The sequence below is a fragment of the Passer montanus genome, unplaced genomic scaffold, assembly GCF_014805655.1.
Source record: "Passer montanus isolate IOZ18808 unplaced genomic scaffold, ASM1480565v1 scaffold71, whole genome shotgun sequence".
NCBI lineage: Eukaryota > Metazoa > Chordata > Aves > Passeriformes > Passeridae > Passer > Passer montanus.
Window position 1 is genome coordinate 3,334,727 of NW_024372259.1, and position 16,114 is coordinate 3,350,840.

Below are 16,114 nucleotides of genomic sequence, written 5' to 3' on the forward strand. Positions count from 1 at the left end.
GCTCAACAACTGTCCAAACCCACTGATTAGATACATCCATTTCTTAAGAATTAATTAAGAACTAAAACAAATAAAAAAGCCCCAAGGAACAAGCAGTAAAAGCAAGATGTCCTTTCCTCCCCCTCTCTGCTTGCACAGTCCAAAGTGTCAACTCCATAAACTGAAGAGTACATTGCTTTAATCTGAACTAGGGATAGGCCTGGCTTGGGAAGCTTTCACACCTCTCCTTCAATTGTCTGCAGCAAGCTCAGCATTGGCTGGGTACAGAAAACTTCAGGCAACTGCCTGAGCAAAATAAGATGCTGAAGTTTCACAGAGATGACTGGTGGCACTGACCAGATCAGGATCTGCTCCAGCTTCCACCAGCCTTCCCCTTTCCACACAGGAAGTGCTCCTTGCTTCCTTGCCAGAGCAGGTCACTGAAAACGTACTCAGAGACAAGCAGCTGAAGCAAAAATCCAGCTTTCTGGTGGAGAATTTTCCCTTTAAATGTTTATATAAACTCCTCAAGCCCAAGCACAGCCACTCAGTTCTGTCCCTGAACACAAATGGGGACAAAAGTCCCCTGCTGTGCACCAGAGCAAGGCCACAGGGCACTGGTGACACCGTGCTGGCTGCAGGGCAGCCCGGGGGGATGAGAATCCAGATGCTGGAGGGAGGGAGAGTCAAGAAATCTGTTCTGCTGCTCTGACTTCCAGCTGCAGCCAATAAAAGCTTTCAAAGCCTTTCTGAAAGTTAACATTGCTGGGGGATTTGCAGCGCTCGCTTGAGCACACACAGCAAATGCAGTTGCAGTGTTACTGCTGATGAAGAAACTTGAAATATTCTTTTACCACCACAGATGATTGTCCTGATTTCAAACACTTTTATGTATCAGCACAGGGCCCTAGTGAAATCTTGTTGAAATCTATCCCAAATCAGCAAAGATTTTAGTGAAAATCAAGAAAATAAATCTCAATGTCTCTTACTAATTTTTTTTTTCCTTCAGAATAACATTGGATATATCAGGAAACAAGGCAGATACAAAGGAATATAATACAAATACAATATAATATAATACAAATACAGACAAGGAATGTGTTCTTGGAGATCTATATCTTGGAATAACATTATTATATAAAAAAACTCAAACAAATGAAAAATCAAATGTTTCTAGACCAAAAAGGTTGATCAGGGACTATTGGAAAAATAAAATTTAAAAAGCTCAAAACCCCAAAGGCAAATAAACTTTGTAAGCCAATTTATTATTTTTTTACATCTCAGAGTTAAAAAAACCATTATCTTGGTTTTCCAGAGGGAAAAGAGTGGATCAGTCTTTGGAGTTGGATGGTTGAGGCTGATAAACACAGAATCAGAATAAAATTTTAGAATCAAAACAATTCTAAGTATTTGGCAAAGAAATTAATTTGATATATTAATTTTTATGCTAGAGACTTGCTCAGAGCACATGTTCAGTTCAGATAATAACCACAAGAAATATCCCACTGATATATGGGCCTTTTTAAAACTCCTCATTTTAAGTTTAATTTTGAATCCTGTGAGCATGCTTAAACCCAGCACACAAAACACCCCTCTCACTTTATTACAGTTTTAAATCTTTCTTCCAGATCTGGCCTTGCAACCACTTGTCTTGATAAAATAGGTCACTTGAAAAAGGAAAGCTCAATAAAATGAATTACAAAACCAACAAGATTAAACTGATTGTGCTGTTTTTGTACAGTGCAGCCCAATCCTGCAAATATGCTGCTGGCTGTGGTTTGGCATTTAACAGCATGTGATCAGTGAGAAGGAGGAAATTTTATTCTCATTAACTGTTGCAGATTTACTGCAGTGAAAAAGGGCTATGTAACCTGAGAAGTGACAGAATGGAAAGATCAAAGCAGCAGTCTGGAAACTAAATAAACCTTCTGGCTACTTCCTGCAAGGAAAATTCACTCTGGCAATGTAAAACAGAGTCCAGTTAAAAACTACTCTCAGTTTTATGAGCTGTCACAGCAGCTTGAGTGGTTTGGACCAGTCAAGTTTAGAACATTATATTTCCTTGTTTTTGTCTCAGATACTTCTGTAAGCAGTTTTATAGTTTCTTTTTTTTTATTTTTAAAGAGAAAAATAAAATTCTTTTCTTTTGGTTGAAATCGAGAAGGTCACAGCTAAACTCATTAAAAACAAGCAGGTCTTCATTTGCACATTCCATTCCCCTTTACTACATTTTAATATTTTACTTTGAGATTTATAAGCAATGTACATTTGCTTTAATAACTCTTCCGCATTCTGTTCACTTATTGTTTAATATAAGTGCAAATCAGTTTACAGAGCCCAGATGGCTTGTAACCAGGGAGCCAGTCTATTCCTAGTAGCACATCTGGAGGGACTGAGCAGCAGACAGAACGTGGGAATTAATTAATGTTACATTTCAGAAGAGACAGGCCCAGGTTTGGGGGATTTTTTGGTAAGACATTCCAAAGGACTTGAGCTCACTGCTACAGCATTTGGGTATTCTTTTAAAATTCTTAATAGCCACCTAAACCATGATGGTTAAATGAGGCCAACTGCAGGTGGAATATAATAAAATAAAAAGCAACAAAAAAATGTAAAAAAATAAGTGACTGCAAGTAAAAGAGGCCCAAGTATCCTGGATTCCAAAAGAGCTGAAGTGCATTAAAACCTCAATACTTATTCTCTTCCCAAACAGCATCTGCAACTTGCTGAAAAAACTCTGCTATTTTAACTGTGTTATAATATTCCCCAGCAAGCTATTTCATCTCTCCCATACTGCTGCAATTGTTGGAACAATTAAACCTCTCTTACAGTAAATGAAACAAGGGCAACCTGATCCTTCCCAGCTCCAGACCACACACCTTGGCGAGGTGGTGTGGTCTGGTCACCGTGGGAGCAGTCAGGAGAGCCCTGCCCTGCTCCATCCCTGGCATCTGACTCTGGAGCAGGAACTGCCCTTCTGCTGCTCCATCCCTGGCCCCTGACTCTGGAGGAACTGCCCTTCTCCTGCTCCATCCCTGGCTGCCAGGATTTTTAGTGAAAAAGCCTCTGCTAGGATTTTTCCTGTCCTGAGGAGCTGAGGGCCTCAGGAAAGAAATGTAAACAATAACTATCTGCTGCTGTGGAATGCCATAGGTGCATCTTCCATTGGTCCATGTGGATTGTTTTCAATCAGTGACCAATCACAGCCACCTGTGCCAAGGCTGTGAGCAGTCACAGGATTTTTGTTATTCATTCCTGTTCTATTCTTGTCTTTGTAGCCTTCTGATCTTCTTCTCTCCGTTCTTTGTAGTTTAGTGTAATGTAGTATTTTAGTATAATATATATCATAATAAATCAGCCTTCTGATGAAAATGGAGTCAAGCCTCGTGTCCTCGTCCGAGGGAACCAAGTCTAAACAAGAATCCCTGGCCCCTGACTCTGCAGGAGGAACTGCCCTTCTCCTGCTCCATCCCTGGCCCCTGACTGCAGGAGTAACTGCCCTTCTCCTGCTCCATCCCTGGCCCGTGACTCTGGAGCAGGAACTGCCCTTCTGCTCCATCCCTGGCCCCTGACTCTGGAGGAACTGCATTTCTCCTGCTCCATTCCTGGCACCTGACTGCAGGGGGAACTTCCCTTCTCCCTCCCTTCCCTTCTCCTCCACCTCTGGAGGAGGAACTTCCCTTCTCCCTCACCTGTGCTTCCCTGCCCACCTTGGCTATCAGCTCCCACGGACTGTGGGCATTGGCTGTGTGTGTGGGATACACGGAGAGCTGTTTGGGAGCTTCTCCTCATGCTAAGAACACAGTGACAACAAATGAACACCCAAGCACATTCAAAAGTTGTTGTAGATAAAATATTGGATGTGAAAAATATTGTACTTCTATGGATATTCCCTAATTACAGCCCTAATCCTTCAGCGGTGCAAAAGTTGTCCAAATTCTGGGAAAATCTTACTGATGAATTGCCACAGGGCAAAATCTTCATCCTCTGGAATAATCAGAGCCCTGTCTTCAAAAAGGCTCCAGTAACTGTCCACAGCATAACAGCAGAATTTGGTCAGACACTTATTAGTAACACCTAAACTGGATTATACAATCATGCTGCAACATTTCTATAAACAAGGCTTTGAGAAGACAGTATGAAAAAATAATGGAAGTGAAAGCTAGCAGGAATATGACCACTAAGCCCAAAAAAAACCAAAAAAACCCCCAAACCTAAAAAAACCAAAACACCCCAGAAAAGGACAGCTCTAGTTTAGTACTGATGCAGAAACAAATTACTGTAAGACACAAAGAAATAGTCAGTGCCTTTAACTTCTATAAAACTAAACATGTAGGCACAGTTAGGATAACAGAATATGATAAAAAGGTGAATCTGCTGCTACTGACAAGATTTCTGTGGGATTAAAAAAAACCGAAAACACATAAACCAACCAAAATAAACTCCCTTATTTGTGTCCAGGAATTTCATTGGTTCTGGGCTTCTCTTTAAGGTCTTTTCAAATTCGTTTCAGTGGGATTTACAATTTGCTAATACTGATGTGTGATAAACTAATAAAACCTGCCTGGAAGGTTATAGGCCCAATTTACTAATAAAACCTAATTTAATTCTCCTGGGAAATGCAAATTAAATAGTGTCCAAATGGCAGAAGCTGAGTACAACTCTGCTGAACATATTGCAAAGGCAACTAAGTTGGGTTTTGTTTTTAAAATAAGGTTTAAATATGGAAAGAAGAAGTACTGCACAGAGCTGTAAGAAATATCATTATGATAAAATGGTTCAAAGTAGAATCATCTTGTAATAGTAATTTATACTCTTTCAGGTTTTCTTTCCATTAATTAAAAGATTTTATACTCACTATATGTCCACCTCTAAGACAGGGAAGTACTACTGCCTCTGTTCAAATGAGGAGGAAAGAGGTGTGAGTACTCCCAGCACAGATCCTGCATGAGAACATTTTTTGTCTAAAGGAACATGGAACAGTTTGTTCTGCCACTGATCCCTGCTGCTGCCTGGTAACAGAGTGGGTTTTCCCCCTCAGACACAGCCTGCAAGATGGTTCTTACCTCCTGAGAGGCTGGGAAGAGAATGTTCCAACTTCTAAATAAACTGTGCTGAACTTTACTGAAAATAGAGGATGGATGAGACACGCTCCCTGGCAGGGTCACCAAGATCAGAAATTCCTTCAGTCCTTTCCTTTAGCAAATCTAATTGAAGGTGAGGCTCTATATGGAATATAGCTCTAGATGTCCAAGTAGGATGTAACTTACAGGTACAAGCATTTTAAAGCATTTTGATAATCACTCACAAAGTGCACATTTGCCAGCACCTGCTGCAGTTCCTGCAGCTGACCCAGATGGGAGGTGTTCAGCTGGGAATTCACACCACAGTGCAGCAATCAATGGCAGTGAAAGGCTACAGCTCCAGGTTGTTCCACCATGAAAACTCCCACCTGATTCTCAGCAGGGTTTCCGAGTGAAAAAAGGCCACAGGTAGGAGAATTCTTGCCATTCAGTGTGGACTTGTAGCACATGCAGACTTCACAAGTGCTTAGCTCAGCTCCAGATGAGCCAAGTCCCACTGAGTGCTGGAGCACCAGGAGCTGTGGCCAGGTCCTGTCTCCATCAAGCCCAGACACAAGAGCCTGGCTGTGCACCCTGGAATTTGCCAAGAGCAGCCACAGCTTCCCTGGGGCCAGCACAGAGCAGCCTGCAAGGGCCTGGCTCCAGGCACTGAGCTCAGAGCATCCCAATGACCTGCCATGGCAAAAACAAGACATGCAGGCACAGCTTTAGGCTGTAAATCCAGGCAAGAGGAAAGATGTTCCACCAGGACAGACACATGCACTCACCCCATAAAACTGGCTGTGCTTGACATGCCAAACCTCACTGCTTCCTGGGAAGAAGCCTCAGTCACATCTCTGTTGGGAAGAGCTGGGAGTGCACATGCTGGGAACGCACACACAAAGGCCTTGTCTCAGAAAATGAGGGTTGAGCAATGGCAGCTCTGCTGCATTTTGTAACAAGGTTAAAGGATCCTGCACTGGAGAAAAACTTCCTCAGGGAAAAAAAGAGTTCTGGCCAGCTCTAGCATTCCTAACTATTAATCTTTTCAAAGCTACAGACTGAGAAGACTTCAGAACTCTGTTGAGGATATTAACCAAAAATTGGCTTTTGCACTCAGAGTTTGTACCATTACCCAGCTGTAGCTGGGAAAGGTTAAGAACTGGCCTCTTCCCCAAGGGGCAAGAAAAATACTGTGGCTATCTCTATTATATGGTATTTAGCCATCACTATTATGTTTGTGTCTTAAGAAAGTAATTAGTCTCCAGAAGGTGATTAAAATTTGATGAATGACCATAGATTCTGGAAGATGTCTTTCAGCTGGTCTTGATCCCCTGCAGCTCAGACACTAAGCTGTCATCACATCAGCCAAAGGTGAGGGATTTTTGTTTGCCACAATCATAAAACTTTCACTCAACATTAAGCCTTATCAGAACCATAAACCTTGAATTCAGGTTTTAATAACAGATGAAAATTTCAAATCTGTGCCTAATGCCCATCTGCTTCTGAAAGACAGTAAGATGATTCAAAGCTGGTAATCTAATCATAAAAGTCTTTTCCTAGCCAATGAAAAAAACCTGGATAGAAGCTGTCAAAACAACCTCCTCAGCCACGTTTTTTCTGCTGAATGGAAAACATACCTTACAATCTGTCTGCATTATGCTCCAAACCTTTGAGGAAAACAAGAGATGCTGTTTATGGACTTTATCACTGCTCCTGTGGATGTTACATTCTGAAATAATTCTATTTATAGGCCTCATAGGTAACAGTACAGCTCCACTAAGAACACAGTGCAGGGATAAGAGCTGTAAACAGAAGCTGCAGAACACACAGGCTAGATCCCCAGAAACAAAGCATTTCCCAGGGTGGCACTATCAGAAAAATGGCAGCTGCCCAGGTCTTCACTTTTGTGCTGTTTCTGCTTCATGATGACAATAAGAGAAATAACAATTATCAGGATGTGGACATTTCCAGAACAGTAAGCATGCAAGCAAATCTACAAACTGAATTCAGGGCTAGATACTTTTACAATTCTCTTCAAAGTTGTTCTTTACTTCACAATGCATGATCATGTGAGGTGGCATTCTCAACTCCTGAGAGTAACACTACTCCAGGTTTCAAAGGAAAAGTCCACGACAACCCATGAAGGGAAGGCAGTGTCTTTGAAAAAAAGCCTCTTTCCCCAGATCAAGAGATGTTTTTACTGCCAGTGCTGTCACTTCATGTTTCCCTCTTGAAAATGACAGGGAGAACAGCCCCAGTGTGGTAACCCACTGAGTGCAGATGCCTATCCATAATTCAACTATTTTGAATTCTTGTTCTGCTTGACTTCACAAAGCATCTCCCTCCCCTCCTAGGACTGTGCAGCAGCTCTAGGTGTGTAGGTCCAGTGTCTCCTGGGACAGGCACTCCACAAGAGATGCTGCTGGTATCCTGCTGCATTACAGGAGAGTCAACCACTTCAGCAACTGCACCTTTGGATACAGTTGCTGCTCCAATTGCCCTGAATCTTCCCAAATGAAGCAGTGTGGAATGGCAGAGGGTGCCCTGGAGTTCTGCTAGAACAGCATCCCCCAGCCAAGGAAGTTCATAATGAAACTGGAGTGACAGTAGAACACCTGGCAGGTGGTATGGGCTGGGTTATAAAACACAACTCACAGGGAAAATCTTCCAGACAATTTGAGTTTCATTGTGGTCCTTGACAGCCACTCCTCAGAGACACAGTTCTTTGGCTCCAAAAATTGGGATGGTGATCAGAACACACTCAAGCCCTGGTAATGCAGTGAGGGCACCAACACCTTTCAACACAAACTCAGTTTCTCAGTGATGTGCAGCCACTAAAAACATGGGACTTTCTGGCTGCCTTTTCAGCCTTCCAGGTGGCAAGGCAAAATCCTGATCCACTCTGAGCACACTGCAAGGACAGGAAACAGCCTCAGAGAAACTAAAGAGGTAACACATCCTCATTCTTTCTCACAGGAATGCAGAAAGGATTAAATTATTCAAGGCTGAGAAACAAGAAGTCAGCTAACAGTTGTTACCTACCTCAAAATTCACAGGGTGGTCTTAAATGGCAAAGAGACTCTCTTAAATGACAAAGAGACTTCAGAACTCACCCCATTGCTTAGCAAAAACTGCTTCTATTACAGAATAGAAAAGCCTTATATTAAAGGCAAAGAGCAGAAGACAGAGGCGTAACAAATGAATGTAAAATAAATGAAGAAGTACAATAAATTAAAAGACCAAAACCAAGAATCTACTCATAATTAGCAATCTCTCTCTGAACTTCCAAAACATGTTGCTATTAACTGACTTGCTAATTGTCTATGAAAACCACAACTCAGCTTTCTTGCTAAAACCGTTTCTGAAAACATATTCAAATATTATTAATAGAAAAATGAACCATTTTTTTATAACAAAAATCTTGATTTATTAAAAGCTGGAACTGGTTAAAAATAAATCCTTGCCATAAGGTTCTTGTTAGCTTTAAACTGTAAGCATAAAAATACCCCAGAATGATGTTTTGGTATGGCTGAAATGTACACTATATAACACATAAAAAGCGCCTTGACTTGCTGCTATTATTTTTAATTAGGCTCTGTAGCACGTATGGTTTTACCTTCCAACACCAGTTCAAATTGGGAGAAGGGAGCTGCAGACCCATGGGACTGGCAATTCCATGGCTCATGCCTTGGAGCACTAATGCATTTTACATTAGGTCTGAGCATCAGGAAATCCTGGCTGCTGGCGCCAAGCAGCTCCAGCCCATAATGACCCACATGTGAGAAGTCAGATCCACCACTCAGCTGCCAGTATCTATTCTATCAAACAATTCACTCCTGCTCTGCTACAAACAAGACAGAACATTTGCAGCACTCCCCACTGTTTCCAATTAGACTGCGTGTCTGGACTGCAGATAAGTCCATGGAGCAATCTTATTGAAAGAAGTCTTCCTAGAAAACAGGATTCTAGCCAGAAATCCCAATATTTCCAGAGCCCATCAGCAATGGGCCAACCTGCAGTTCTTTTATTTTCATTCTTGAGGTGAGCCTTCAGGATGCCTTGAAACTTGCAAGGAAATTCTACAAATACTTAATTTAATTAGGTATACACCAGATGTATTTTGCTACTCATGTCAGCTGGAATACAACCAGATTAAAACTCAGGTTACTATTGGAGTTCCTTGATGAGAGACTGCAATTTGAGGCTGACTGATGTGCCTTCACTTTTAACCAAGGACATTGAAAATGGTTTTGCTTCCCAGCTGAAAGCTCTCTGGCAAAATTTGACTGGAGCTTTCTCTTAAGTTTACTGGAAACAAAGAAGTCTACAAGCTCTGCCCTACACACCTTTCCCCACACCTCCAGGTGGGCATGAAGAATACAGGGAGCACCCTCCAGTGTTCTGGTGAACAGAGAAATCCATCACCTCGTGGTTGTGTGGCTGTTGTGAAGTTAAAAATGGTGAGTCACCCCCTGAGACCCCAAGAGCAGCACAGAGCTCACACTTACCTCAGTTTCTCTCCCACCTGCAAGCTCTGCAACAAAGGTTGAACATTTGGAAATGATCAGCATGGGCACCAGCATCTCCTTCCCCTTCCCAAACACAGACTCACACTAACTTGATGCTTACTGAGTAAAAATATTTACTTTTTTTTCTAGAAGATTCATCTCAAATCCCGCTTGTTTTTTCCTCCCTGAGCATGTTAGTTATTTTAATTTGTCCTTAAAAATGTTATGACCACACCAACCCTTACTCAATGTTCAGGTTTCTGGTGCATCACAGGTAGAACAAACCAACAAAAGTAACTGTCCACCACCCTTGATTTACTACAGGAAGCCAAAGTAAGGGAGGAAAATCTTTTTTTGCTTCAGCTGTACATACTGTGAATGACTTACATTTTACAAATGGTGACTAAAGGTGTTAGTGGTGAAAAGAACATTCTTCCTTTGGAAAGAAACAGCTTCAGCCCCAGGGCTGGGCATATCCAGATAGCTGGATCCTGTTGAAGTCAATGCTGTACCCTGACTACCAAGTGTTTGAACTATTTCTTGCTCATGAGTGCACAGAATTCATGCTTTATAAAAGGCACTTCCTAAACTCCACAGCATCAGCATTTATGAAGATTCCATTATTGGAAATGAGTGTTTCTTATTTTGAACTCGTGGGAGAAGTTTACTCAGAAATTCAAAGTGGAACAGCTTGCCATCACTGAGAAGGAGAGGTCTTTGACCAAAGGGGAAATTCAGAGAAAGAGCTCCCAGAATATCAGAAAAGGCTGATGCCTTTTGTCCCTATAGCCCATTTTCAAAGTGCCCTCAGGAATCTAACAGAATACCTAGGGAAGGGTGAAGTTAATGGAAAAACACCAAAAAACACCAAGCCCACAGCAGCTTATTTTAAATTTAAGAAAGACTTCTTTTAATTTTAAGAATATTGGAAATAAACATCATCTGGATAATCAGCATCTCTGCAGATGTTTCCCAGTGTCTGAAGAGTATGTATTTGAGTAGTTGTCGTAACAGGTGGTGTATTCTTTGTTATTGTTCTATTCCACAGCTTTTGGAAAGCTGTGATGTATTACATGTTAGGATGTTAAAACAGACATGTGATTCAGACAACAGACTAGAACTGCTTGTGCAGTGTAAATCATTCCTACTGCTGGGGCGGGGGAAAGAATTACTGAGCACTGCAAATGAAGCCCTAAAAGAAACCTGAAGAGTTATTGGATAATTCTTATCATTGGATGATAAGAATTCTTTAGCAGCAGCAACTTACTTGCCAGAGAAGGGGTGCTGCCCAACCAGGTCTCCATTCTGCAGCTGGTAATCCCCGAAGATATCCGGGCTCACCGCTCCATCAGGGACTATCAGCCCATCTAGAAAACAAAATACAGTCACTTGGCAAGGAGCAGGATTGAGGGCAAGTGGGCAAAACCACCTGTCCTAGTTTATTTTAGCAATTCATTAGGAATTTAACTTAAAATATTTCTGTGAGGAACAAAAATCAACAATAATACTGAAACCCAGCAACTCGAAATACAAAAAAAATCCTTACTGGGAGGAAGATTCCAAGGAGCTTCAGCCCACTGCCCTGAAAAATGCTGTACATGGAAATATTCTCTTAGCCCTTCTTCCTTAAGCCTATAAAAATTATTTCAAGACCCATCAAAGTAAGCCAAGAGAACAAGTAATGAAAAAGGTAAAACATCAATCTGGGCCAGGAGCATAAAAATTTAAAAGCAGCAAAGGTCTTAATTGTTCAGACTCTATATCACACCACTGTATCTCTTCAAACTTGTTGAGAAAAACAAGAAAGTGACTTCAAACTTATTTATTTTATCTTGCCCATCTTTTAATATCTCAGAGCTCTTTCCAACAAGGGCAGGCTTTTCATGTGATATGCTCTCAAGAACAGAGGCTACAGATTTTTTTGTGCTCCCTTTACATTACAACACTGGCATATGAAGATGCAGACATTTGTAAAGCCAGAAGTATTCCTTAAAGGCTTCACAGTCTCTGCTTGCTTTATGAGGAAAAAAAAAAATCAGGAGCTAACATCTTCCTTCTGTTACATCAGTGTAAACCCAGAGAGTGTCTTTGAAGTGAAGTCACTGAACTGACCCCAGCTGAATGAGAGCCCAGCTTAACTCCTGGCTGCTGCCATTCACAAAACACATTTCATTTTAATATTAAGGGCACAGTTCTTACTTGGTAATTAGTATTAGGCTCTAATCAGATAAAACAAGCTCTTTCATTTAAACAGCCCCTACATCAGTTTGTCTCCATCACTGTATGAAAACAATTCCAGACTTGAAGTGCAGAAAGCATCCCCATAAACCCAGGGCAGAAACAGGTACATCCAGACTGATACATTAAGAGTTTAAGAGAGGGAAGACAGAGATTCCTAATGACTAGGAAGTTACAAATGCCATTCCACTTTAAAGAAAGAGAGATAAGATCCAGGGAGTCACAGGCCACTTAGCTTAACCTCTGTGGTTTCCAAACTACTAAAACTGCCTGCACAGGAAGCAGTGGAAAGTTACTTACAGACACAAGGGCTTAGAGATGACGACTCTGGCATTCAAACAAATCTCCCAGTGCTTTATGAATTTACCTGGTGTTTTTTGAAGATAATATAGTGACAAGTGATAAAAGGAATAGAATTGACACATCTAGATTTCTAACAGACATTTGATGAGGTGCTACAGAGATTCATTTAGAAGATAATACCTCATGGGAAAGTGACTGAATGCAAGGCAGCAGATTGCAAATGAAAAATGCCAGCCATGATCAGACCACATTTTAGCAGCATCAGATTGCTGTACATGGCCACGTTCTAATTGCAGACATGTGTGTACAGTATGGGAAGGAGTATGACTTGACAAGCAAGTGCTCTGGCAGGGATCAATATTCCTGTCTCAGCATGTTCAGCAGGACATGGGTGCCCTGTGACATCACACAAAATGTCCAAAGGAGTGAAAGGAAAGTGGAAATGGCCTTTATTAAGACTTGTGCCAAATTTCCTAGCTCACCTCCTAGTCTGTGTGCTGCACTGAACTGAAATGAGGAGGACCATTATCACTTTTACAACTGCAGCACTGCAGATCAAAAGCAATCCATTTAAGTGACTCTGCATTTTAAATAGTCAGGCTAGGTTAAAAATTCTCTTCTTTGAGAGCAGAGAAACTCAAAAAATAACATATGTCTTTGTATTAATAAAGCAAGCACTGCATTTTAACTCTGAGGCTACTGCTACCACTACTTAAAGTGTCTTCAATCAAGAGTGTTAACAGTCAAACCATAACACTCAGAGTTATGGCTCACATGAATTTATAGGAAAATGAAAGCACATGGAGAGCATCAGCTGCAGAAAATGTGATTACACAGTTAAAGGACATCTGTTGTTATGTACATTTCAACATAAATTAGGTTATGTACTTTCAGAGCAAGAGAGGCACCGAGCTCAGGAAGGCAACTTCAGAGATTCTACCACATTTTTCATGTAGATTTAAATTAGTGTGCAAGAGAGTGATTGGCCTGTCATGAAATAAGGAACTCATCTTGCCATCAGCGAGCTCAAGAATGATTATGGTCAAGGTGGGACTTGTCAGCCATCAGTGTAGATCACTTCTAAAATTATCCAACCAAAATACAAGTATTTAATTTCTGATTGCACAAAGATTTGTACTTTTGGTGGGTTTGTTTTTTTCACCAAGTAATGATCTGTCCTTCAGAACCCAAATCCCTGCTCCAATTGGTACCTTAGCCTGCAGCCTTTCAAAGGAATATTATGTCACTTTTGAGATGCCACATTTCAAAAGCTGAAGTCTAGGAAATTGCAGAGGCACACAATTACTGACACTTGTTGCAATGAACCTGAGAATTGAATCTACCTTTTGAATATAATCACTCTTTAAAAAGGGCTACCTTGAAAAACAAAAGCACATTTCAAACATCTGCAGAACATATCACCAGAATTCTACCTTTCCTTCCCAGTCAAGTATCAATTCCAACACAAAAATCCAAAAGGGAAAAACTATCACACTAAGAGGCAAGTTGCTATGGCAGAAGAAAAAGAAGCCTTGTGTTCTGATATCCTTTGAGAACAGTTTTGAAATGCTACTGAGATCTTGCACAATTATTTTCTTGCAGCAGCTATGAGTGAAGACGATGGGGCTTAGTAGTTTTGTTTTTGTAATTACTCTTCCTGCAAACTGATCCAGAGTCACAGAGTTTTGTGATTCATGCTTCATGGCAAAGGACTGGACACTTAAGTGGAAAATGAAAAACACAGACTCAAACCCAGCAATTAAAAAAAAAAGGCAAAAATTCATGCACTCAGTTATCCAGGAGCCTGAAAAGGATCTAAACCCACAAGTTTGAGAGGGTAAGCAAACTCCTAGTTACAAAAAGTTATGAAGACATTTATCTACTGGGCAAATTATTTCATTATTGCTTCCTGCAAAGCTTTACTAAGCCTTCCTCCTGAACAGCTGGCAACACTGGATTAGATAAATCAGCATTTACAGAAGAGATTCACATACTTCCCTAAATCCTAGATATACAACAGCAAAATTCATACAGATAAATTTGTTTCAAGTCATGAAATGATGTCATGTCATCAAATGATGTCTTCTGCTAAGGAATCTACAAGTTTGCTGAGAATCAATTGAAGTCTTTCATCAGTATCTGCAATAAAAATCCCATTGCACAACACAATAGGCAGAACAAAATTCAGCATAAATCCCACAGCTGTGAATTTAACAGGGATGAGAAAAGGTTTTTGTTTACAGAGCAGGGAAGAACAAGGCTGGGCCACCTTTACTTGACTCCATTGTCATGGTCCATCAGCTCTCTGAGACAGGTCTACTCATATTCCTGCAGACCTGCAACATTTCCTAAAATCATGGATATGCAGTACTTAATCCATCACTACCACCCTGATGCCTTAGGATTTTAGCTTTTATATTTTTCAAATCCTGCACTGCTTTAGTGTATAACTCTGAACTCCATACAGAGTGTTGCCTGCTGTCTTCACATTTTGGTCAGATAAAACAATCCCTCTGGGCCTGAAACTCAAGGACACCCTACAGCTTCAGACCCCAGAGTGTAAACAAAAGTGAAATGGGGAAGCAAACTGGGGGTAAATGACTTCATTACCTGAAGCTGTAATTGGAGGATTAACCCCTGATATGTAAATGGACCAAATTTGTAATTGTCTGAAAAACTCGTGACCATTGTCTATCCTGGGTGTAGCCCCTTGGAGGCTTCTGGCTGCCCAAGCTGTGCCTACTGAAGGCCTTCAATAAATACCCACTTTTACCCTCCTAATCTTGTCTAGCCTCTGTTCTAGGTAGCCACTCCATGTTATCAACCCCAACAATGACAAGCCCATCCCTGGATGGCACCAGTGCTGCTCCCAGTGCCACAAAACAGGAACTGTCCTGCTGGTTTGAGTCAGGCCCAGCCAAAGCTCCCACTGCAAAGGCAGAGGTGGCAACCCCAGTGCTAAGCATTGACAGCCTCCCCCAAGGACAGACTGACATCCACAGGTGTAATTTTACCTGTTCTGGTCTGGCATCTTCCCTGAGCTTGGTCAGTGGTGGCAAATGCAAATTAACTTGGAGGAACATTAACTGAGGAACATCCCATTTCCAAGAAGATACAAAGTGTCAAATACAGACAATGAAGTCAAGGTGAAGTCTCTAAATGAGAGAGCCTCTAAGGTAATGGGTAGTTGTGATACAGATATATGAAGTTAGAAAAGGTATTTAGGGAAAGGCATAGCTGGTTGATTTACTGACAAAAATGTTCTCTTAGGGGCATGTTATTCTATACTGCACAGATCTGCAGGAAAGGGTGAGGTTTAGCATATCTTCCTCATATAAAAAAACTGAAAACATTTGATCTGTTAAAACATTCTATTTTGATGTTTTAAGGCTGATTTGTTAAAGAAAAAAAAACAAAACAACAACTGGGCAGTGACATGATCTCTACATTTCTCTACATGCATTACTTACGTGTCAAGTGTTAAGAATTTGTTGGTCCTCTTCAAATCTAGCAAAATTCTGGAAAGCTCAGGGATTGCTGAGTCCCATTGAAATGACCATCCAGGTAGCTGCTTTACCTGCATTATAGTAGAGGTCAGGCCTCTCCAGGATATCCCCCTCGTGGATGTAGGGCTCGATGGGGTCATCCCCATACAGGTACTGCTCGCTGTCGTCCATCTGCCGGCTCTCCACCATCTCCAGCCACTGCGAGTTGTGCCACCGAAACTTCTCTGTCTGGATTTTTTTAGCCCATTCCTCATCATATTCCTGGTGAAAAGCACCACACAGTGGTTTAGGATCAGCTGTAGACAAAGGTGGTCCAACAGGAAACGGCAGGGGAAGCCAACATCAGCAAAAGATGTCAGTTCAGGGCCCAGTGACTTAGCTTTATGTTCTTTGAGCAAAAGGGATTTTGCAAGCTTTGGGCATTATTTGGGTTTGTGATACAGCAGTACAATCTTCCCTTCATGGTTTGGAATTTCACTCCATCCCGAAAAACTCCTGCTTTGAACAGAACAGT

General features: G+C 41.3%; 1 protein-coding gene across 3 annotated transcripts in view; it reads right to left on the bottom strand.

Moving 5' to 3' along the window:
- Positions 1–16,114, bottom strand: part of KIFAP3 (kinesin associated protein 3) — a 68,614-nt gene that overhangs the window by 9,664 nt on the left and 42,836 nt on the right. For 2 of the 3 annotated variants that reach the window (XM_039730296.1, XM_039730295.1), the window contains exons 18-19: positions 15,672–15,861; positions 10,821–10,920 (exon numbers count right to left, since the gene is read on the bottom strand). In XM_039730296.1, coding sequence (XP_039586230.1) covers positions 10,821–10,920; positions 15,672–15,861 — 290 coding nt within the window. Of the gene's footprint in view, positions 1–9,553; positions 9,580–10,820; positions 10,921–15,671; positions 15,862–16,114 lie in introns of all 3 variants that reach the window. The other variant, XM_039730298.1, reaches the window with a different exon arrangement.